The sequence below is a fragment of the Doryrhamphus excisus genome, linkage group LG3 (genome assembly GCF_037039965.1).
Source record: "Doryrhamphus excisus strain RoL-2023G ecotype Guam linkage group LG3, RoL_Dexc_Guam_v1.1, whole genome shotgun sequence".
Classification (NCBI taxonomy): domain Eukaryota; kingdom Metazoa; phylum Chordata; class Actinopteri; order Syngnathiformes; family Syngnathidae; genus Doryrhamphus; species Doryrhamphus excisus.
This window is the reverse complement of record NC_136359.1, coordinates 21,531,383-21,557,507: the sequence shown is the minus strand read 5'-3', so window position 1 is coordinate 21,557,507 and position 26,125 is coordinate 21,531,383. Positions and strand designations below refer to the sequence as shown.

The window sequence follows — 26,125 nt, the reverse complement described above, 5'->3', positions numbered from 1 at the left end:
CATGATTAATCACACATCAATCATAGTGAACTTGGAATTAATCCAATGTAATAGCAGATAGATATGACTTTTTATTCATTCATTCATTTTCTACCGCTTTTTCATCACGAGGGTCGCGGGGGTGCTGGAGCCTATCCCAGCTGTCTTCGGGCGAGAGGCGGGGTACACCCTGGACTGGTGGCCAGCCGATCACAGGGCACATATAGACAAACAACCATTCACACTCACATTCATACCTATGGACAATTTGGAGTCGCCAAATTAACCTAGCATGTTTTTGGAATGTGGGAGGAAAACCCACGCATGCACGGGGAGAACATGCAAACTCGATGGCCGAGGGTGGAATTGAACCCTGGGATATGACCTTTTACTGTAGCTATAATAATTGATGATAAGTGGCATAGAAAATTGATGTATGGATGCATATGTGTGAGTGGAAAAGCCTACAATCCACAATTTGATGTGGTCCTGGAAAGCAATATATCAAAATAGTCAATCATAGGCTGAATTAGTCCTTAAAGTACCTTAAGGAACAGACATCAATGCTAACCGTGCTCATATTTCTAGTCGTGTATAAATATGACATGTACTGTAGAAGACTCAAAGCAGATGTTCTTTACCCCCAAAAGAGTATTTTCTTTTTAGAAGCACAACTTTCCCATCAGAGCGATTTATGACACAATACTACCTCTACGGAACCCTTGTTTCACAATCCACAGGGGGGGGGGGGGCTTGCTCTGCCTCTTCCTACCTCTGGTGGACTGCTCTGGTATTCTTCCCATTTTCTAGATAGATGTTTGTAATTGGAGCTCTAATTTATGTTCAGACCTTGGTGCAGGATAATGATATGAAGCATTGTAATTTGCTGATGCAAATTGTACGTTATAATGGGGGAGCCATAAAAGCCTCTGCAATCTCGGAGACTTGCCAAACACCCTGAGCGTTCATTACAGCCCTCATTAAAACATCCACGTCGGCATTGGGAGCTCTTACAAATGGAAGGAGCATGTAATTGCTGCTTGATTGTGGTATATGTAACATATGATAAAGTGGAATTACCACTTTATTTGTCTACAGTGTCAGTGAAACTTAATGGGCAGAAAGCCCGGAGTAAACAAATCCTTGGAGCGTTGTTTGATTGCTACATTATAGGGCTTTTTTTTTTTTGTAAAGTGGGGCAAATGTGAGTTAGGGGACAGAGCATCCAGGACATACTAAGAGTGATGATATTCATGGTTTAGCTCAGGGGGTATAACTAATGCTTTTACCCACGAGAGCCTGTGTTTCATTTGGATGAACTCCAACATGGGTATATGGTGGAATAAATTGACTGGATTTAATAGAAGAACAGATGAGTATTGTTCTTTTTCATTAAGGGTCCAAAGCCATTATCATACATTTACTTTATGGGTGATGAAACTTGATTGGAAAATGTTTAAATGAAACCATTGGAGGCATCTTTAGTGACAATATATTTTGCCCTCATGTCAATCCATTGGTCCTCTGGAGTATGCCTGCTAGCCATTTCAGGCATTGAGCTTCCTTCAGTCCCAAGAGGACTTGTCGAATGTGGTCGAGCTTAATGCACAAGTTCATAGGCTCCCTTAAGCACTTTTCTCCCTCAACGAGCTCATTTAGAGCTACTTGGGTTATTTTGTAGGTGCCACATCAAGAAAGCATTTCTTTACATCTGCTTTTAAGGCCATAAAAAAAAAAACAATGCTGGACTTATTTGTGATTGGGTAAGTACTGTCGTGGGCATGCTGGAGCCTATCCTAGCTTTCTTCGGGCTAGAGGCGGGGTACACCCTGGAATGGTGGCCCAGCCAATCACAGGGCACATATAGACAAACAACCATTCACACTCACATTCATACCTATGGACAATTTGGATAAGGGCTACAGAAAATTGATGGATGGGTAAATACTGCAATTGATTGCTTGATGGTGCATGGCGGGCGGCACGGCGGTCGAGTGGTTAGCGCGCAGACCTCACAGCTAGGTTCAATTCCACCCTCGGCCATCTTTGTGTGGAGTTTGCATGTTCTCCTCGTGCATGCGTGGGTTTTATCCGAGTACTCCGGTTTCCTCCCACATTCCAAAAACATGCTAGGTTAATTGGCGACTCCAAATTGTCCATAGGTATGAATGTGAGTGTGAATGGTTGTTTGTCTATATGTGCCCTGTGGTTGGCTGGCAACCAGTCCAGGGTGTACCCCAAAGCCGCCCAAAGACAGCTGGGATAGGCTCCAGCACCCCCCGCGACCCTCGTGAGGAAAAAGCGGTAGAAAATGAATGAATGATGCATGGCGTGATATCTTCGTTTATTGTCGTGTGTTGTCAAGCGATTTGCATTCTTGTCAAATAATTTGCTTATATCTATAATACGGCATATTAAGTTGTTTTAATTGTGTGATGTTAATATTTTGCATTAGCAAAATAGTTTGATTTTTCAGTTGATTCCTGGTTGTCCAGCAATATTTTGCATAAGTTAAAAAAGTTGATTAAAAGCATGTTTTGCCTCAATTTCTTGTCAAAGATGAGTTGATTTTAAGCCAGTGTGACCTTATTTTGACAAACGGCTCGACAATTAAATACTCAAACGATACTGGATGTTAAATCAAATATGCCTTATAATTTCAATTATGCTTTTTCCACATTTTTGTGTGCAGTATTGTGTTAAACAATGCCAAAATTTCAAGTTCAATTGGAAATGAGCCCTGAAAGAAGTTTGGGATGGCTCAAAACGCTTGGTTTCTGAGGGCGTTGCAAAACTGTTCTTTTGTGATGTCACAGACAAGCGTGGGTGTCCAAAGCATGGTATATGGGGCCATTTGTGGAACATGGCTGATTGCAAAAATAAATTAAACAAAAGCAGCCCATCTGCTTTGCGCCTTTGCGGATTGTAATCGAACGTGATGTCAGGTGCAACCCGGAAATTAGCACAACATCTGAGCAACATGAGTCAAATTCCTGATTCTGTTCACACCGCTGACTGAGTGCCACTACCAGTCTGTGTTCAGACACTGGGAAAGGAGTTTCAACCATGCCATTCAACATGACACAAGAAGCCAGACACCTTTATCTGCAGACCCACTGATTGATGTGTTGTGGGCCCTGCTATGTTTAACAGCAATTTTTATCTGTTGCTAGCGGCAACAACCCAGGTTTCTGATGTGTATAGAGCAGCAGGGTCCTGGATCTGAAGCCGGACCACACACAGGGATAAACAAATAGGTTTTGGAGGCAGACAGCCCTCATAGAGAGGCCTCTGACAGGCAGTGCCCCACCCCAAGGCCAGCACAATGTCAGGGCCCTGGCCCACTCCTGCAGTGCTCTTGGTTTCCTTCACTAATTTTCACCATGTGCAAGGCGGGTGGTGCAGAGTACACCTGCACACCCCACTGCAAAGGAAGCAGTGCGACAGAGAGAGGCATGCTGACTGTCTGCAGGAAGCAGAATTTATACAGAGGAAGATAACTCTTACTTAAAAACCCTTGTAACGTTAGTTACAGAGTGGAACTTCAGTTAACATTCTTGTGAGAAGTTGCCAATTTCTGATATGGGCGTGCCTGCATACAAGCTGTTAGCTGTACAAGCCGAGTGGGAACAATGGTAATGGTAATGGTTTTATTTCATTTGAACATGCATCAGATTACAATTGAATGCATCACATAATCAGTTCACAGTTCCACATGTCCAAAAGGAGTAGGAAGAAGCAAAGCTTATTAAATCCTACCCCTCCATCTGGTACTTTTACAATCAGTAACTGTTACATTTGTTCACTTCCTGCTTTCCATAATACAGTTTAAGTTTTTTTTTTTTTTTAATAACACACTTTGTACGTGATATGACCATACAATGACATAATGGGTACCATAATAACTTTCAATATAGTGATATGTATAGCCCCAATAACAGCTGTAATAACACGTCAAAAGGGATTGCCCTCCAAATATAACCTCTCTTCCCTTTCCCTCTTTGCAAACCGATGTAAAATTATGTGTTCATTCGTCATTTCTAATTATCTTTTAATGATTTTCTGCATGAAAAACTGTAATGGTCTATAAAATGTATTGTGTGTAAAATGTTTTGTGTGCCGAATGGATTCGTTCATCACTTTTTACGGGAAAACTTGCCTGTTATAGTCAGTTTTGGTTTGAGTCGGACCTTCTCGAATGGATTAACGCCACTATGCCAAGGCACAACTGTAATTCAGTTAATATGTTTCATTTGATGAAAATATAACGCTGGCCTTAAACATTCTGAGTCATTTCTCTGTGTGACTGTTGAATATTTAGCTCTTTAATCACTATGTGTTAAAAATGCATACATAACTCGAGTGAGGACTCATTAAGCTTTAAATGTGATTATGACACCGCGAGCAGAGGAAGAGAAGAATGTGTGTGTCTTTACTCCTCTAAATCCTATGACTGCACAGAGATAAACCCTTCCAAAAAAGTCAGTTCAGATTATATTGTATAGACAAAGATCAATGCTTTCATTGTGCAGGGAAACATAAGCTATAGCTGGACGTTGGGTGGGAAACCAACTCAATTACACAGAAGAGAAATAGTATGTTGTCTTTTTTTGCCGACCTAATCTGCTGTGCTATACTGTATACCCAGCCAACGGGTAGTGACAGAATGGGTAGATAGTTGTAGTGAGATTTTCTGACAATTTCCCTGCCTCTTGTGTCTTCCTATCTCCTAGACACAGAGGGGGGTGCTGAGTTCTTTATCAAAGAGGCCCTGAGAGGGTGATAAATCGCTGGAGTCCAGGCTCATCCACACTGGAACAACAAGCACGTAGCGGAGCAGGAAACAAGAAACAGATATTGTCTCACAAACATAGCTGAGGCTGTAATGAAGCCCGCACAAAGCAGACAAGCTCGAGCCAGCCTGATAAACAATTCCATATCCAGTCCCTCGTACAATGTGCAAGATAGCAAGTCATTCCTGATGTGACATATGGTTTTAGACTTAACAGACCTTCTATTAGCAGCCACACCTTATGGAAAATGAAGGGGAATATTTGTGTGTGTGATGGGGCTACCCAACTGTAAGTGGGGTAAATCAACAGTATCAATATACAAAAACTGGTTGCTCCCAGGCTGCACCAAAGAAGGTTTCTGTATTGGCAGCCAATTCAAATTTCCTCGTCATCGCCACCTCCCAAAGCCAAACGGGAAGACCTTTAACAGACAAACAACCATTCACACTCACATTCATATGTATGGACAATTTGGAGTCACAAATTAACCTAGCATTTTTTTTGGAATGTGGGAGGAAACCGGAGTACCTGGAGAAAACCCATGCATGCACAGGGAGAACCCTGGGAATTGAACCCTAGTCTCCCAGCTGTGAGGTCTGCACGCTAACCACTCAACTACAATGCAGCCCGGGTGCAAAGCAGTGATGAAATAAACGAACTACCTTACAGTAGACAAACACAGTACATACCATGTCTAGCCTACTGGAATGTGACGACGCCCCCCCCTGGTACGGCCCCCAAGACCCGGCCCTACACTGATCAATAGTGACAAAAGGACATGTGAAATTGCAAAAGACTGGTCAGCATTGGAATTCAACATTGCAGTTCTCTGTTTTCTAAGCCAAGACAGCACATTATGTTTTTATCACTGACCCTGACATTTGAAAAGGGATATTTGCAAAAACCCTTTGAAGCTGGGAAAAATATATATATAAATGTTTTTAAATGGTTTAAGATTTTTTTTTATTATTAAATATATATATATATATATATATATATATATATATATTTAAAAAAATATATATAAAAAATTATTTAAAAAAATATATGTATATTTTTTTAAATAAAAAAAACCTTAAACCATTTAAAAACTATCTTTATATATATATATATATATATATATATATATTAAAAAACAAAACAAAACAAACAAAAAAAACCTTAAACCATATTGGGAAAGCAGGAAGTGAACAAATGTAACAGTTACTGATTGTAAAAGTACCAGACGGAGGGGTAGGATTCAATAAGCTTTGCTTCTTCCTACTCCTTTTGGACATGTGGAACTGTGAACTGATTATGTGATGCATTCAATTGTAATCTGATGCATGTTCAAATGAAATAAAACCGTTACCATTACCATAGTTGCATATTCTCTTATCTTCCCATTATGAAGCCATAAATTCCTCAAATTTTTAACACAGTTGATGATGGTTAGTGTAGGGGTTAAACCACTCTTTTTGTCATAAGCGGTGCTGCCTCCTCCTCCTCCTGACCCTCCTACACCACCCTCTCACCTTTCACACTGCCCTCCACCCACCTACATAGCCTCTTCTTTTCCTCCAGTCATAACACTCAGTCCATCCCTTGGTCTTCTCCTAAACCAATCCCTCCTCCCGTACCCACTCAGCCTTTGCCTGGCGGCTCCCTGGAGCCCTCCGACCCTACAACCTCTGCGCCCCCTTTCGAAACCATCATTCTATAAAGCCCGAAGCACTTACAGATACGATGCCTACAGAAATCAAGTGGGCTCGGCAGCCGAGCAGATTGAGAGTCAGAGCTCAGTACCCAGGAGATGCCCAGAGGCTACAAATACTGCAGATAGCACTGTTGGATAGCCAGAAAGCAGAGACATAAGACTTTACCGGACTACCCTTTGCTTGCACAATACCCCCGCCTGCACATCACCACACACCAAGCCCTTGCCACATCCATCCCGAATCTCCCTTCCTCCTTTCAGATAAAGAGAAAGCCTTGCTCTCCGCCGACTCAAACTGACAGCTTGAGCCAAAGGCCTCCACATGCTTTTTTGGAAGGTCCTGCTTGTTTTTTATCCATCTGTGAATGCGTAGCCGCCGGGGAATAAGAATGTGACATGTTGTATTAAAACTCAATTTAAAAAAAAAAAAAGATCCATGGTGATCAATGTCTTTTTGAAGTTACACTTTGTCAAGGGCTTTAATGGCAATCCTTTGAGGCATATTAACGACGACAGACCATTTGTAGTTGTTTTGTTTGTCGAGATGACTGTTTCGAGTTCGCAATATGAAATGCCATATGCCACTCATCAGCTAAAAGTAGCACGCTTTAAAGAATGTTCCTCTCATGAATGTGCCTTTAAGCAAAGGACAAAAAGGACGACTGCTGTCTCTAATACCAAGAGACTACACACATCACTGAAACAACCCAGGCACACATTTACGTTTCGGGAACGCAGAACCGAGACAACGGATGCTTTTATAAGATAAAAATAGCCCTCTGACAATTTGTGATTGGGACTACTTTGAAGGAGTGGGTTCATGTTTTTGTGGTTGGAAGTGTTTGTTGTCGTATGATGAATAAAGTGACTGACCTCTATCAATGCACAGACATGTTTAATGATTGCAGCTCTCTCTAAATGTGCACTCGTGCTTATGATGTGGTGACCTTTTTTTTTATACAGATACAGGCAATGAGGTGATGAATAAAAAGTAAGCCAAAATGCAAAATTGGAAAGGGCCAAGACAGGTGCTGATAATACAACCCGCCTTTCGGCAAGAAGTGCAGGACACCTTGCTACGATTTAATCAGTCAGAAAGAATTACTGCTCCTAATATCATGATTTCTCCATTACTCTGTTTAATATAATTAAAAAGTAGAGCGCTGGGGCCATAAAGTGGGTCGTTGGAGATTGTAATTCTGCCGTAAAGCTATGAAGCATGAAAATGTCACTTACCGAGTAGCCGCGGCCTGACAGCGAGTGAGTGGAACTCTGTAGGGAGAGAGAGGAGAACAAGAACGACCTTTAAGGAGCGTTTCACTCCTTGACACAGACATGATGAAGCAGTGCCGCTTTAATATCAATATTCACGTTAACCTTTTACCCAGCCCGTCATGTACACCATAGCAGCACACCACTCCTCTACATTCTGGCCTCCACAGTGCCACCAAGCTGTCACTCACATCCAGCTCATATATTAAAGCTACAGTATGTTTTACATGGGCACTGTGTTTACTTTGGGCTAAAATTATCATTAGCCATTTTTGATTTGTCAGTGTGAACTTAGTTTTGTCATAATTTGGTTAAAACAATTTATGACAATTTTTATTAAATGTTATCTTCTCACTATGTGTGGAAGTGGTACATTTCTGGGTTCTTCACTTCATTTGAAACACTTCCTTAAGCTTAGAATAAATAAATCAAACTTAAAATTAAAATTAAACTCCATACAGAGATGGCCAAGGGTGGAATTGAGCATGTATAACATGATCAAGTGAAAATGTTATCTTCTCACTACGTGTGGAAGTGGTACGTTTTTTGCTTCTTCACTTCATTTGAAACACTTCCTTAAGCTCAGAATAAATAAATTAAACTTAAAATTAAATTCCACACGGATATGGCAGAGGGTGGAATTGAGCATGTATAACATAATCAAGTGAAAATGTTATCTTCTCACTACGTGTGGAAGTGGTACGTTTTTGGCTTCTTCACTTCATTTGAAACACTTCCTTAAGCTTAGAATGAATAAATTAAACTTAAAATTAACCTCAACACAGAGATGGCCGACGGTGGAATTGAGCATGTATAACATGATCAAGTGAAAATGTTATCTTCTCACTACGTGTGGAAGTGGTACATTTTTTGCTTCTTCACTTCATTTGAAACACTTCCTTAAGCTTAGAATAAATAAATTAAACTTAAAATTAAATTCCACACGGATATGGCAGAGGGTGGAATTGAGCATGTATAACATAATCAAGTGAAAATGTTATCTTCTCACTACGTGTGGAAGTGGTACGTTTTTGGCTTCTTCACTTCATTTGAAACACTTCCTTAAGCTTAGAATAAATAAATTACACTTAAAATTAAACTCCACACAGAGATGGCCAAGGGTGGAATTGAGCATGTATAACATGATCAAGTGAAAATGTTATCTTCTCACTATGTGTGGAAGTGGTACATTTTTTGCTTCTTCACTTCATTTGAAACACTTCCTTAAGCTTAGAATAAATAAATTAAACTTAAAATTAAATTCCACACGGATATGGCAGAGGGTGGAATTGAGCATGTATAACATAATCAAGTGAAAATGTTATCTCCTCACTACGTGTGGAAGTGGTACGTTTTTGGCTTCTTCATTTGAAACACTTCCTTAAGCTTAGAATGAATAAATTAAACTTAAAATTAACCTCAACACAGAGATGGCCGACGGTGGAATTGAGCATGTATAACATGATCAAGTGAAAATGTTATCTTCTCACTACGTGCGGAAGTGGTACATTTTTTGCTTCTTCACTTCATTTGAAACACTTCCTTAAGCTCAGAATAAATAAATTAAACTTAAAATTAAATTCCACACGGATATGGCAGAGGGTGGAATTGAGCATGTATAGCATAATCAAGTGAAAATGTTATCTTCTCACTACGTGTGGAAGTGGTACGTTTTTGGCTTCTTCACTTCATTTGAAACACTTCCTTAAGCTTAGAATAAATAAATTAAAATTAAAATTTAACTCCACACAGAGATGGCCGACGGTGGAATTGAGCATGTTAACATGATCAAGTGAAAATGTTATATTCTCACTACGTGTGGAAGTGGTACATTTTTGGCTTCTTCATTTTAATTGAAACAGTTCCTTAAGCTTAGAATAAATAAATTAAACTTGTTAGCTCAGTAGCTTGCTATGCTATGCTATGCTAAGCTCTCCAGGGTATACCCTGCCTCTCGCACAAACACAGCTTCGTTAGGCTCTCGCATCCCTGTGACTAAAGTACACTGTTTTTAACAAACTTACGCATATTGTACTATTTTACAAGGCAGGATTATTATCTCTCCAAACATGCACTTTGTGTTTTGTGTTGCATTCTAGCCTATCAGGTCGTCCAATGATTTTCTATGCAGGCTCTTAATGCTGAACTAGAGTAGGACGGAGACAGAAAAGCATGGATTTTGCTCTCATCTCTTCACCCACAGCATGAACACCAATCTCCAAATCCCTCCCTCTATGTCCACTTTTTACTGGTTTTATTCTTCTGTCTAGATTGGCAATTTCTCCCCCCAGGGTCTCTGGAGGGAACTTTTCTGCTAGACCAATTTCATCCATTGGTCTGCCTTCAATCTCAACAACCTCCCCCACACCTTCGCCAAGACTGTGTTGTTTTGCACTTTCCTGGTGTCCCTCATCCATTCTCCCACACCTACTCTAGACCTCAGTTCTCATCAACAACTGTGTGCCCCTCTGATTTGCAGGACAGCTCCTGCGGTGACGATTAGAGAGAAGCCCTGCCGAGAACCGGAAAGAAGGCTCTGCGGGAATCAAAAGGCTATTCCAGGCCTGGCTCAACCTCTGATCCCCCTCACTACCAGACCAGGAAGGGGGGCAACAATGAAGGGATGAAGAACTAGACATAAGATACATTATGTGCACAATCCACAATCCAACTAAAAACGAATGTAGATCCTTTGTCTGTGTTCATACAACATGTTTAAACAGGCTATGTGCATATGCATAAATAAATACATATACATTTACATATACAGGTGTGCATGGAATTAGCAGAACTATGTAGAGTTCATTCAACATGGAACATTCCGGGTGGAAAAAGGGGCTTATTTAAATGATAATGAGGGACAATCCATTGGATTTAGTACTGGTGAAGGGAGAAAAAAAAAACAGGGTGGGAGGGGGGGATCCATTAAAACGCCAGCGGTTCATAAGCCATAGGGTCGGCATACAGCTAAACACTCTCTCTTAAAAGCCATTATACATGGCTCTCAATGGATTTCTGCAGTGCTTAGGACTTCAAAAGGATTTAAGAACGCGCCAAAGAGGGAGAGTTTGGGGGAGGGAGAAAGAACAAGTGTGTGTGTGTGTGTGTGGCGGTTATGTTGGTTGGTGGCAAGGGAGACTGGGTGGATGCTAGCGGCATGCAAGGGTTAACTAACAGCTCCAGAGAAGAAAAATGTTGCAAAATCCGCCCCCTAATCCTTTCCACATTTCCATGTCCCCTCCTCTACTTCCACAAAAAAAAAAAAAAGATAAAAGAAACCAAAAAGAAGAAAAATCTGGAGACAAGAGTAAATCCAGTCAACATTTCCCCATCTTAGGCAAACGGGTATACGGAGTTAGGGTAATTAAGGTAGTCCCAGCACACCCTGTAAAATGATGCAAGACTTGATGGTGGGTGGGTTTATTTGGAAACAGGGCCTTGTTTGTGACCCCTGAAGCTGCACAACCCCCAACATCTCCTGCACATCTCCAATCCCCCGTATTTCCCTAATCCATGTGTGGTTTGTTGCTGGGGCATCGCTGCACCGCAACCGCAATTACCTAGTCAAAATAAACCGATAAAGAGCCAACAACGCCAACATCCAATGCATTTATTATTATTATTATTTTTTTTTAATGCCCTGCTCCTAAATTGATGCATGACTGTTTTTAAAAGGCAGACAGGCGGCAACTACCATGCGTCACATATTTTCTTTGGCGGCATGACAAAAAAATTAGTTGTTGTCGACATGGCACCATTAGTTTGAAGCTCTTAAAGATGTTGAGACACTTTGATGTGGTTGAGTATGTGTTATGAAAAAGTGTTTATAAAGCTGAAAAAAATGTAGGAAAGGTGGTGGCACAAGCCTGGTAAAAAAAAAAAAAATAGTGCTTTGTGATTCATTGGTTAAAAGGGAATAAAAACTCCTGCTCAGACATGGACAGAAAGACATGAGAAACACCAAGAGAGCCAGATGGTTCAACACGCATGGATATGGATGGCACGGATACAAAAATCAGCGTCTGTGCACCAGTTATTTGGCAGCAGATAAGAGAGATATGCCACATCTAACACCATCAGCAATTGTGGCGCACAATTTTCAGTCACAACCCCCACCCCCACCACCACCACCACCACCATCGCTTCCACCCTTACTTATGCATATGCCCCCTCCATCTCGGAGTTTGTCGAATATCCCTGTCAGAGCTGTCAACTGACGACGTTCTTATCTGACAAGCCCTCCTCTTCCTACTGACTTTTTCATTAAGAGACATCCTTTTGTCCCAAACCAGAGAAAGAAAGCTCGAGGAAGATGCGGAACAGTGTGTGAGCGAGAAAAAAAGCAGCAAGACGTAGAAACAATGACTGCGAGGAAGTGAAAGATTAGGGATTTTTAATTAGGACGGATTTTCAATTGGGATGTTGAATAGCTTAAAATAGTGTATTTAACAAGTTCATTAAACCTTTTTCCTTCCATCGATTCACCAATTCAGGAGAAGGAAGCCTGTATTTTCTCTCTCACTTCCTGCTTTTGACAGATAAATGAACCCTCTGATTGAATTTAGTTAGATTTTGCGGGAGGAGGGTTGCAGCTTGACAGGCGTTTGTTAGGGAGCATATTTCTACATTCATTTAAAATGAGCCGCTCGGGATTTAGCATAAATTCTCATTACTTTCCCAGTATCTAAATTGCATTATTTCAAGCTTGACGCTAAACCAATGCATGGCCTCCATTTCCCTGTGCCACCTACTCATCCTCTAAATGAGCTGGCATATGAATTCTGGCACAGTGATAATTGGAACCATTTCTTTAACTCATTCCATGCCAGGGTCGGCCAATACCTGGCTAAAATCTGTAGGATCATGTCTAGATTTATACATTTAACTGCCATGTTTGAAAAAAAACAAAAACAAAAAACGCTTTGTTATTGCAATGTGTTGTAATTTTTGTGTAGGTCTGATCTAATACCAAAATTCACACTTTTTTTCCCACTTTTCTGACCTAAGAATGTAGTTAGAATGTTGTATTCTCGTGTTAAACCATGCCTGGTTTGCGCATTTTGGAAGTGAGCCCTAAAAAAACAGTTTGGGATGGCTCAAAACGCTTGGTTTCAGAAGGCATAGTAAAACTGGCCCTTTGTGATGTCAGAGAGGGGCATACTTCCTTATATGGGCGTGGCAGTAAGCCAGATAAGCTCCCCTACCCCAAGCTCCGCTGCTCTGTTTATGTTTTTAGCAATGGCTCATTTGAGAAAGACACATTTGTTTACAATTACAAAAACAAGTGGTTGGAGTTCCTGATTCCCTACCAGCAAAAGATGGTATGCAGCTGGACTAGCTGAAAAACTCGCTCAAGCTCAACGCCTTTCCAATGTTAGAAGCGAATGAGGTTGCTAATAGCCCACCACAATTAGTGGCTACGATGTTACCGATGTTGTAGACAACTTAATGCTAAAATGCTAAAGCTACTTACCATTGAGAGACGTCTTTAAGTAACCTATATTGTTGAGAAACTTTGGACTGTCCAGTTTCTACTTCCGGATGGGATTGGGAATCGAACACATATGGCTGTATGTTAAAAGCTGTCATTTTAAAAAGATAGAAGACTTGCGAGTATGACCAACCACAGCAGAGTAGGCATGCCTGGAGGCTCACCATGTGTGGGGACACATTAAAACAGTTCATTTTACAGGAACCACGAAATCTAAATAGATACAGCTGAATAGGTGCGGATTCTGGAAGAACTAGAAAGCTGTATGTGCTGATTATTGTGTGGAGCTGCTCTATAGGATTCCACAACTCAATACTGAAAAATGAGCATAATAGGTCCCCTTTAATTAATGCACACGGTATACAGAACACATTGAGACCAGAAAATACAGTAATAAAATCACCAAATAGAAAAATAAAACAGTAACAAAGTAATGTAGAAGAAAAAAAAAACTACACTGGTTTGTTATTACTATCACTTGCATAGGAGCACATCCTTTACATGCTGACAGATCGTGTAGTGACTTAAAGAGTTTTGTGATTTTGGACTCTGTGACAGTAGCCAAGTCCTCGTTATTCTCACAACATCCAGGTTGACGTTAAATATGATCTTTATTCTCTGAGTGTTGCGACCGCCGAGTGTGAAGAGTAATGTAGCTGCATATAGTTCACATCCATCTGCTGTAACTTCTTCTCGAGTGAGTTTCGTGTTGACGGTATGCGTTCATAGCCAAAATATGCCGTAACACAAAACACCGTAAACCGAAGACCACTTGCATTTGATTGCTCTGTTGGGCAGATTATACTTCCTCCAACAATGGCAGTTCTTGTCCTCCATATAATGTTAGTGAAAATGAAAAAGTCGAGTGCAATATCTCACCTCGCTCACCAGTTCCTTAGTGTTGCTCCTGTGAGGTAGACTGAGGTCCATTTCATCCTTGAAAATTTTGACCGGACAAAACATCAATGGTTTGATCTGCAATGTACAAAGGATAAAATAAAATTAGATACAAAGTTTTATTTTCCAGTCAAGCTCTCTTTCTCAAATGTCTGTGACATAAACAAGATTCTGGCATAATTCTACAATTGGCAAATGTGTATGGTTCATTTATATATATATATATATATTTCTCCTGGTACAGATATAACGTTTATGTGTTGTCCAAGAATGTTCAACAGAGTTGAGGTCAGGACCTTGGAAGGCCTTAATTTTTTTGTATCATTTCAAAACCAGTGCATTTGTGATTGGGGTCGTTGTCCGGTTGGAACACCCAACTGTGTCCAAGTTCCAATCCAATCCACTTTATTTATATAGCACATTTTATAATTTCCAAAGTGCTGCACAGACTAGTTAAATTAAAAAGTAATAATCCAAAACTAAAAGATCATTTAAGAAATAAAATAGATATTAAAATATTCAAAACAAGAAACAAAGCAATACAAGTATAAAAAATAAAACCAATTACAATAAAAACGAAGAACTAAAAGACACAGGACCATACGACTCACTCCGAGTTAAAAGCCAGATAATAAAAGTGGGTTTTAAGACGAGACTAAAATCTTTCGATGTTGGGGGCTTTTTTTACTTGGGAGGGGAGAGATAGTTCCATAGTTTGGGGCCAAACACAGAAAAGGCTCGGTCCCCCCTGGTCTTAAGTCTCGTCTTAGGCACCACAAGTTGGAGCTGGCCCTCGGACCTCAGTGACCGCGCTGGAGAGTAAATTTGGATGAGGTCCGTATTTATGTATATGGGGGCCAGTCCATTCAACACCTTAAAAACAAACAATAAAATCTTAAAATCAATCCTAAAACGAACAGGCAACCAATGCAGGGAGGCCAGAATTGGGGTGATGTGCTCCCCCTTTTTTGGTTCCTGTTAAAAGCCGTGCCGCAGAGTTCTGGACTAACTGTACGCGGGAGTTTCACCCGTTTAGCTGTTGATTTGGAATGGCTAAGGGTAGTCTACCTTGTGCAGTGCACCAGTACTATTGGCAGTGGTACAGCACGATGTTCCCACTAAAATGCTTGACAGTTGGTACAGTGTTTTTAAGTTTGAAAGGTAATCTCTGATTAATCACGGTCAGTTTCCGTGGAAAAACACATGACTGGCCGATGCATTTCAATACCAAAAAAATTTGAAAAATCACCTCTGTTTGTACCAGATCCCTGTGTACAGTGTAGTGTCCTGATCTAATGACTTCAGTATTGCTGACGGTGAACCTCTTTTCTCTATCCTGTATAACCTACCGTACATTTAAAAAACAAATAACTGGCTATCATTCACTTTAGTTATGTTTTTGCTGTCCTTTTGCAGTAGAAAAAGGTAAACACAAGAAATCGGGAACAACCAGGTAATGTGAGGAAGGCTCGACGAGCAAAATTCACAAGGTTGGTTGCGACTTGAGGAGGAAACTCCGAACCGCTGGCCTTTGTCGAGCATGTAGCATACCGGCTTTAATGGCTGCAGACCCTTAAATTGGATACAGCGAATGTCTACGGGCTGTGTTGTATTCAACTAGCAGTTTGCATGTAGTACCTCCCCTGATGACATACGCTCTGGCCTGCATGGGTCTCCTGATCTCCACTGTAATTTAAGCAGATCACTGCTACAATTAACCTTTCCCAGTAAATATCAATTATGGCCCCCGGCTGGGCTAGAATTAAAAGGGTCATCAGCTAATCTGACAGGTCCTGTACGTTACCACCTGGCGAGTGGGGGAGTGAGCTGAGAGAGAGTGTTTGTCTACCCTTGTGCCCACCAGCTCACATGCCAAGTAGATGTGATTCCCATTTAATTACACTGCCGGGGCAGGCATGGTGACCGTCCAAAGGGTGTGAACAGCACTCTGAGGTCAGGGATGACATGATGGCTTTGGAGTAAGCGTGGCAGAGAGGAGGAACCATGCAATCAGGGTTCAGAGATGGTAAAAAAAAGGAGAAACCTGGCAGGTGTGCTTAATCAATTGTGAATCGCACCTATCTAACTCCCTCTGCCTCAACTTGCTGTCAGCCTAATCACTCCTTCGATCTCAGAATAGATGGTGGGCTTTTTTGATTTCCGTCTGTCAAAACACAAAGAGAGCAATCCTGTATGGCAAGCGAGGAGGCAACGCCGCGGTGTCAAGGTATAGCGTGCATCACAACACTATCACATGCAGCTGCTGATTACTTTGTTTACCCAGCATCACCATTGCTGGCAATTTCCTGAAGGTGCCCAAAGTGTTTCCATCTCCACTGGGGCCTGCAGCAACATTACCAAGTCAGCAATCAACTTGACTATTGATCACTTCACGGCATCTAATTAGCCATCTAAGTTAATCATTGCAGCCTTGCACAGACCATTCCCCGAGCCGCTGTTCGGTGGAACACAGGAGGGCAATTGATCTCGGCAGGAATTCAGCAACCCTGACAAAAGATTGACACCTCTGGCTGCCTGTGATTAAGTCAGAGACTAATTCCTGGTCTCAGAGGGGGTGTTTAATACTAGGCCCTAAAGGCTCCCGACTGCATAACTTTAATATGTTGGTTTTTAATTTGTTGCTACTCATTAATGTTAAAGGACGAGTGAGTGAGCTCACGAGGGGGTGGGACTTGTTTGCAAATGGTGACAATGTTGACAACTTTGTCCATTGTGCACTATCCTGAAACATGACATGTCTTTCCACCTAATGTGAAACATATCACGTCTTTCTCTTTCATGCATGTTCTAACGAGAAAAAAACAATAAATGTTTTTAGGTTAATGTTAAAAAATGCCTCGGTTTACGCGCATTCCCCTGATAGCGGTCTTGTTGGGTTTTAACACACTGTGTGAGTCCAACTGTGTTCTTGATGTATTTATTATTATTTTTTAATCACAAATGGCCATGTTAGCCTATTAACTGGCCACTAATACACCCTAAATGTGTTCCAGATATGTGGAGGACAGGAAGTGGCTTAACATGGGTTACGGCTGCAACAATGGCCGGTGTTATCATTGATTATTATATTATTATTATTGTGCCTGCCGTGAGATAATTAAAAAAAAAAAGCCGTTATGAGTCTCACCAAATATTACAGTAGCATAACTGACACCTTGCAACCAGTGTAGCATATTTATTTATTTTTTTACGAGAGAATGCAGCCACAAAATCCTAACTGCAATTCTGTAGTATTTCTGAATTCCACACCCTATAGCTCCCTAATACTGACCATATTTTTACATTTGTATTTTATTTTATTTTATTTTATTTTAAATGTTATACTTTAATTGCTTTGCTTCTTGTTTTTAATATTTTAATATATATTTTACTATTTTATTTCTTATTTGATCTTTTAGTTTTGGATTAAATTCAATTTGTACCTTTATTTGTTGTATTTTATTTTTAATTATTATAATAATTTATTTAAACTTATTTAATAATTTATTAGAAATTTATTTTATATTATATAATTTAGTATATAATTTTATAATTAATTATAATAATTTATTATATAATTATATAATTTATTATATAATTTATATAATTATATTATACATTTATTTAATAATTTATTTTGTTTTACTGGTCTGTGCAGCACTTTGGAAACTGCTTATAAAATGTGCTATATAAATAAAGTGGATTGGATTGGATTTGAGGTTTTGTTTGATGCCAATGAATCAACGTGCTTATGTGGAGCGTAGTCTGTCCAAACCTTTGTACTAGACATCTACAAAAACAAAATCGGAAAGTGAAAACCCATGTTTTACATGAATAATGTACTAGAAATTAGTTCCATTAGTCTCGGTATTGAACATGCCTCCGGTCTTTCTCTAGAGGCTCCTACTCTGTGCTCTTTAATTATCTTCAAAGGGCCCTTCAGCATCTTAATTTCCCCCCAGGTTGAGTGGTGCCGACTTTGTCTGCTCATTTATACAACTTTAACCCTGGGTGAAGTCACAAATCCCCCCTGATTAGAAAGGGCTTGTCAAGGCAATGACAGAGGCGCTGGAGGCCCACATCAGCTCACGTATGGCTTGGCAAACCGTCCTTTTTCCTTTTCACTGTGCCTCACTCGTGGTGCTGCCAATCACTCTGAAGCCTTACAAATGTGGCTAAAAAAACGACTGGGGGTTGCTTTGTTGTCTCGCTCTTTTCATCATCCCTCCTCTTTCACCTTGCATGAGGTACACGGGGACACTGGATGACTCTACGGTTTTCCACTTTGTGCCTCCTGGAATGAAAGAAGCTGTTACAGCAACCTGCACTTATTGTTCCATCTCCTTTCACTCTGTATCCGCTCTCCCAAGACGGCCATCACCTGTCAGCAGTACTAAGGGAGGTTGTGCTTCAACCTTGTGTCTGTGTCAATCCTTATTAGCCTTGGATCTTGGACCATACCCCCACACAATCTTTCCCTTCTCGTAACCTTGATGTTCTCATGATCCAAGCAAGCATGCTCCAGTCAGGTGTTTGGGCTTTCTTCTAAAGAGTCAAGGGGCAAATTCGGGAAAAAGGGGAGGAGCTGAGGAGAACGGATAGGGATACTTCCTGTAATTTGTTCAGAAAAGCGCCCTGCGTATAAAGGACCGTCACCCCCATTAACCCAACGACAGGCTTCTACCGCTGCTTAGGGAGGCATCAGTTTTGTGCGTGTGTGAAGGGTCCCGGTGGTGTGCCGGGCGGAGGCACCTCGATGCTGGGCTCAATCTATCAGCTCATTATCCCCCCCGCCTAGGCCGGGGTGCAGACAAGTGCACTTTAGGGCCACAGGCCAAATTGATTCATCTGCCTTCATTTTCTTCAGGCTCAGAAGTGGCAGCTGCTCAGAGGCAGGGGGAAGGAGTTATGGCAGGAGACAGACGGGAGAGTGGGAAGGAGAGAGTCAGAAACCCGAGTACTATGAAGGGGGGGAGGCATCAAGAGAAGGTGGTACTCCTGGCTTTGTTCCTCATCCATGTCTCATTTCACTTCGCCCCTCCTTCCCTCTTTCACTTTACAGCACCACTAACACCTCCATCGCTTGAAATCGCTATCAAGGCGTGCACTCACTCCCCCCCCAAAAGTCCCAAGTTGGAAATTAGCCCAAGGACAAGCTAGAAGATTTACTACAGGGAGAGCAAATGGATTTTTGCTTTTATTTTGACGAGTCCCAGTGTATCCATTACGCCTTTTAATCATGCATTATTCATAGAGTTCGCCTTATAATAAATGTCCACATAAAAAATGGTACACATATTATACAAGGCCTAAAACGCTACTATAACTCCCTTCTCTGGTGCACTCACAGCAACAATGCATTCATAAAATGATTCACCAATCAGAAATTATACATCCAAGCAATGACATCCAGACACGATATTACCTGAAGTACAAACAGAACATTAAAATAGCTGGTGCATTGTGGATGATGACCAACATTGTAACAAAGCCATCACCCTGTAAAACGAAAACCACCTCCTCTGTCCGATTCCCAGCCAACAAGGACCCCATGAGAGTCTAAAAGTCCCACTGGACCACATTTAGAACAGACGAACTGCAGAGAAGGAGCACTCCCTGCGGACTTCTGGTCTCACCAATCACCCCTGCCATATGTCTCCAGTGGCGGAACAAGGCAAGAGACATGTAAAGGGGGTAAGAAACGGGGTGCACCTGCTCCAAAATACAAATTAATCCCTCAGCACCTGTCTCGTGGGCCACTAGCAAGCAAGCGTTAGATACTGTACATGCATATGTTCACACCGCTGCTGAAACAGGCTCTGGTCTGCATTGATAAGCACAAAGCCATTTCCTTTTAATACAAGCTTTCTGGTAATGTTTATGCTCAGCTACCAGCAACAATTAGGCACATGAAGTCGAAATACTAATCGGTGATCGAACGGTGCTGAAGATAAGAACAATTCAACCAAAGTTGAATTTGACAAAACCTGCAGATTGGTCCTTTCCAGATATTATGACATGATTACTACTACATGACAGTAGCCGCTCAGAAGTCCAAACCGTGACTCCAAGGGGTTTACTAGCGAACAAAATATGTTATCTTTGACAATAGTAATGGCTGCTCATCCAGCAGCATGACATAGATTGATTTTAGCCCCTGGGTCGTCTCGGGCAAACTATCTTGCACTTTTCAAATGTGGTGGCGATAGGAACAAGCCCCGGGTGTCAAAGTGATGTTGGCTGTTCAGGTGGCTGATAAGGTTTATGTGTTGACACTTGATTTTTTTTTTTTCTCCTTCATCACAGAATGTTTACAAGGAACTTGGAAAAATGTCTTGCTCTGAAACAGTGAGAAGTCCCACACACAAAGTGTTTGCAGCCCATCACAGAAAAGCAGCGCTTGATTTGCTTATGCTAAACCACCTATAACACAGTACGAAGCTATTTTTTTATGTTATTTGATTTATCTGTACGACGTCAGTTCCTTCTTAATTCCTCAAATTATTTGACCGATAATTCTCATCCACACCTAATGTTTTGTATAAATGCAAAAACATGGATAATAATACCAACAATACCAACACTAATTATAATACTAATAAGTTATGTTGAGTTGTAGACAACAAAAGGCTCTTCACATCCGATGTTTATGTATACAGTGAATTTCCACATATTCTTGGATTTTTTTTTTTTTTTTTTGTGGGAAAAGCCACCATTGTGTGTTTATGATCTTTATAGTTTGTTTCAATTAATCCAGTCATTGTAGTCCCGAGAAGAATTTAAACAAAGAAACAAATAATTAGGAAATTAACTTACTAGGGCTGTCAAAAATTATATTACATTTTTTTTTTTTTTTGCATGCAAACATCACAACGTGTTTTGTTTTAAATGTGTGTATGTGTGTTCTAAAATAAACAGAAAGACAAAAACAATAAGTGGATATTCTTATGTCTCACTAGCACAATTCTTACTAAGTGTAAAGTATAATTTGATGCATTAAGTATGCCCGGAAATATTCGGAAATATGATCTACATGCAATACAGTGTATTCAACTGAAAAAAAAAAAAAACATGCTGTCTTTGAATGCAATCCCTCATACTAAAATGATTAAGGTGTGATTTAAATGTCTTTCCTATTAAAGAGAGTAGTGTTAGTTCTAAAACACTGTGTCTCAATTTGTTTTTTTTTTTGTTGTTTTTTTTTAAATAATTCGACACCTGTATGTTAGCTATAACTGAGGGTCACTGTTAAATATTTTAGATCCAACCACATTTATATGATAGTGGAAATGATGGCATTTCATTACTGATGACAAATTTGAAATGACAGGTTAAAGTCTGGAGCAAACCACCCATATCCTTCAAATGTTTTACGAGAACATGTTCATCATTTATGACTCTGAACTCCATAACCTTCAATCGGACTGAGATAAGAATGGTATCAAGCTCCTGACAGTCGGTATGTGGGACAGCTTAGCTGTTAAAACAGATGTTGACATGATAGTTCTGAAAAAGTCGATGCACCTTCAGACACCTGAGAACTCAAGGCCCGGGGGCCAGATGTGACCTGTGACATAATTTAATCTGAACCATGAAAGCCTGGGAATAATATGTGTCAATAATGCACTTAACTCCAACTCCAAGGTTACTTGGTAAACTTGTTCCGTAACATGCAGGGTGCACAGCACTGTGCAGACACTCAACAACACAATTGGGGTCACATGACTGCATTTTTTTTTTAAATGTGTTTGTCCATGAAGTAGTCATGAAAGAGGTGTCCTAACTACAATACATAAATGTTGTTGATTTTCAGTTAGCAGTACACAGACAGTGGTAACGGTAACTGCATTGACTGGTCACAACATTAGGTACACTTGCACAGTAGCAAGAGCGGCATCAAGCATCCTGCACGTATGGCTGACACCCCTCTAAATACCTTGTAATATGCACCTTGCAGTTTTTAACTTGTTTCATACACGGGGCATTTCAGGCACGATCATGCATCAGGCACGATCATGCATCAGGCACGGTCATGCATCAGGCACGATCATGCATCAGGCACGGTCATGCATCAGGCACGGTCATGCATCAGGCACGGTCATGCATCAGGCACGATCATGCATCAGGCACGATCATGCATCAGGCACGATCATGCATCAGGCACGATCATGCATCAGTCACTGACGGTGTTTTGTTTTTGTTTTGTTTTTTTTCCCGCTGGTTATGTGTAGCTGCCTTATAAGAGTCCACAACACAATACATAGGGCTGAATAATTTGCATAATAGATCCTCTTTAAAATAATGTACAGTTTTAAGCCCACCCATTTCTGGTTAAACCATACCCAAGTCCAGTTTATTATGCCCTGCTCACTCCGACTACACATGCAGATTAAGATAATTTAGATGGGTCAACAGATACAGATTGTGGTGTACTCGCTCGTCCCTAGTTACCGTCACTTGTTTTGTAGTCAGACATGTTTACTTTCACTATCCTCGCAGTTAACACTGTGAAAGAGTTGATGGAAATGTGTGCAGTGATACCAACAGAAAAAAAAACACCAAGCAATTGTGAGGCCTGACTTTTTCAAGGAAATCGTTTTTTTGATACAAATGCATTACTCTTTTGCACGCATATTGTTGTGAGTAGCAAGATGCTTTACTTAAATGACATCAACAACTAGCCGGAACTACTTCCCTCAAGGAGGAACATCGGCCAGAACTCTACTTACGGGACGAAATGGGGGAAAAGTCCCCATTGATGCACGACACTGCTGATACAACTTCATGTTAAAAAATCAAAACTATGTCTGCAGTATCAACTCACTTAATGTTATTTAGTAATACATATGTGAAAAATTTTTAAATATCTTTTCACTCAATATATTTTATGAGGTCTGTGAGTGATACAGATTTGAAGAATGTCGGCAAAAAAAAAAAAAAAAAACTAAACAACAAAGGCTCATAGTAATTTAATTTAAAAGAAACCATGAATTCCAATTATTTTTAACGGTATAGAAGGTGTTCAAACATTTAACACTGAGCTGCAGGCAAGCACTTTCACTGCCATTGTAAAGCACTTTGAGTACCATTAAGGACGACCGGTACTACAATAATGAACTTCTTTCACCACTTCACAACCAGTGACATTCTTAGTTGACCGCTGAATGTGTCTAACATTTAATTGACACTATACTGCTTTCACTAATTATTTTCTTCACACTTAAAAATGATCTTATTAGCGGTCGTCAAATAAAAAATAATAAAAAAAAAATTACTATAAATGTGACATAGTTACACTTTTTCCTGCAAATGCACTTTTACTTGATAACTTGTCACCTTCACACATTTTTTAATTTCCTTGAATATAATCTGAAATCATTATCATGTGATGTGAACATATAAAGGTCCCCTCTAACAAGTCCACACAGACACACGCATATATAGAGGCTTGCAATCCTTCAACAAAACATCATTAAAATAGGGAAGATGAGATTGTGGGGAAAAGGAAATGAGAAAGTGCAAGATGAAGAGCGATCTGAAACTTCTAATCAGTCGAACTTTATATTGTGTTCTACACAGGAAAATGATCTTTAAAGGAACATCTAAGGAAAATTGGCTGAGTGGTCTATTGTTGGCTCAAAGGCAAATACGAGTAAAGAGAGTAGTTAACTTGTTCTGTTTTACTAACTCACTTTTTTGACAAATAAATATTACTGTAATAAAATGTTGCTTAAAATATTCTGTTTGTCATGGATGTCGATATTTAGTTTTGCAATAGTTTTATGGACCTGCTATTGATAAACTTAAAAACACTTGAGCTCATGTTTAAGACTCAGTAAAGCAGGGGTCTCAAACTCAATTTACCTGGGGGCCACCGGAGCTAGGTTCTGGGTGAAGCCGGGCCGCATTTAAAAAAAAAAAAAAAAAACCCAAAACGCATTTATTAAAAACTGGAAAAAAATCAATAAAAAAAACCTACACTTTTTCAGTACTTTGGTTCCGGTTTCCCACACCAAAATATCTGATAAAACATTCCACTGTTCTCAAATATCTTAATTTTTATTTTTCTATACACAGAATAAAATCAAAAAAATAAATAAACAAATTAAGAATAAAGACAATAAATCAATCAATCAGTAATAAATAAGTAAAATAATAATAAAACACAATAAGAAAAATGTAAGAAACCACATACAGTTGGTAGAGAAATTATTTTTTTCAGATTCAAATGTACAGTATTAACAGTTATTTAACCTTTAACATGAACATTAATGAAACTTAATAATTTGACCCAATTAGCAAGTTAGCATCGTACTCGGTTCCATCTGGGAGCAGCGTCGTAACTTTAACAACATGTTTGATGAGATGCTTTTATCTTGACGTGTATTTTCCGTTTTTATTCCAAATAATTTCCTGCATTTATTTGTACCCAGCGTCATAAGCCTTTAGCTTCATTGCTAATCCAAAGCAAAACAGTGCGGGGTAACAGGGTAGGGTAACAGTATGGGCGGGGCAAAATCGTGAAAATTGTGTCCGGTGTGCACACAGCTTTAAGCTGTCATTTTCAACATTAAACTTTGTTATCAAAGTGGGGACCTCAAACTAGCGACTTGCGGGCCAAATGCGGCCTGTGGGCCGCAATTTTGAGACCCCTGCAGTAAAGTGACGATACAAAGCATGGAGACAAGACAGATGGCGTTTTTAGAAGGAGAAATGCCTATGATGATGGTCTGTGCTCAGACGGTGGTAAGCAGTCTGAAAGTGACAGAGGGAGACCGGGTGAGACAGCCAGAGTGCTTTGGGTTTTTTTTTTTTTTTAACAGGAGGCAGATGCAACACGTGTAATGAATCAGCTTCGGCTCTGCGCGGCTTCCTTCTGATGTCTGAGCACTCGTTCTTGCCCTTGGAAAACGTCTTATAACTTATCTTGTGCCTGCACAGCACATACTGCCAATGAATCTTGGAAAAAGTGATGTGTCGGAGAAAGAAGGGAATATGGAAGAAGAGAGTAAAAAGTGTGTTCATGTGTATATTTGGAATAGCTGATGGAATAGTTAAATATGCATAGTAGAGTATAATTTTAGTCTGTCAGTAGTCTTCAATCATACAAGAATTATGAGTTTTTACATTGAGGGTGTCACAATTAAAAGTATAGAGGATTCACTTACATTTACTCAGAACGCAAATCTTTCACCGCTTCATGGTTTAATTTTATTTGAACATGCATCAAGTTATAATGGAATACATCACATAATTAAATTCATAGTTCCACATTTCCAAAAGGAGTAGGAAGAAGCAAAGCTTATTAAATCCTACCCCCTCGTTTAAGTTTAATCACCTCCTGTATACCAGATGGGATTTTTTTTAACACAAAGAAGTGATAAAGTAGTGTAACACTATGGTGATATAATGATGATTTTTCACAATCATTATTTATAGTATTGTTTGACATTTTTAGGTTATAGGTTGTTTTTGTCTTAATGCATTATATTAGCTCTTTGAAAGTGAACTAAATTATCAAATTTTAATATTTATGGTTTTAGAAATTAAGGATTTGTATGTTGCCTATAGTATATAGCATTATGGAATATCCTTACTGACTGTACTGATTGTCACTGTCATAAAAGTACTTTGCTGTTGTCACTTCCAACATTACTCCCTGGAAGAAAAGGTGACAGACGGATTGATAAAATATCCAGAGAGCAAGAAGTCGAAAGTTAGATGATCAGAACAGAACCTTTGAGTTGTTATGAAAAATAGATGTTTTATAAAAACATCAACAAAGCAAAACATAAAAATAAAAAGCCGTTTTTGACATCATTCTGATCTACTGCTTGTTCATTCACACCTACACTATTCCTGACAGTGCTAACATGTTGCGATTTGAGACTCATTATCTGTTAATATGTTTTTGTATGTGTAAATGGATCCTTTTCACAATGTTATATGACCGGAAAGACTTCTCCTCCTTAAATAGAGGATCAATTTGCCAGAAAA

At 39.9% G+C, this 26,125-nt stretch overlaps 1 protein-coding gene across 14 annotated transcripts in view; it reads right to left on the bottom strand.

Annotated features, from left to right (window-relative positions):
- The window catches only part of fbrsl1 (fibrosin-like 1), a 331,034-nt gene that overhangs the window by 190,702 nt on the left and 114,207 nt on the right, over positions 1-26,125 (bottom strand). For 13 of the 14 annotated variants that reach the window (XM_058069507.2, XM_078789180.1, XM_078789182.1 and 10 more), the window contains exons 3-4: positions 14,111-14,206; positions 7,705-7,740 (exon numbers count right to left, since the gene is read on the bottom strand). In XM_058069507.2, the coding sequence (XP_057925490.2) occupies positions 7,705-7,740; positions 14,111-14,206 (132 nt within the window). The remainder of the gene's footprint in view (positions 1-7,704; positions 7,741-14,110; positions 14,207-26,125) is intronic. The other variant, XM_058069504.2, reaches the window with a different exon arrangement.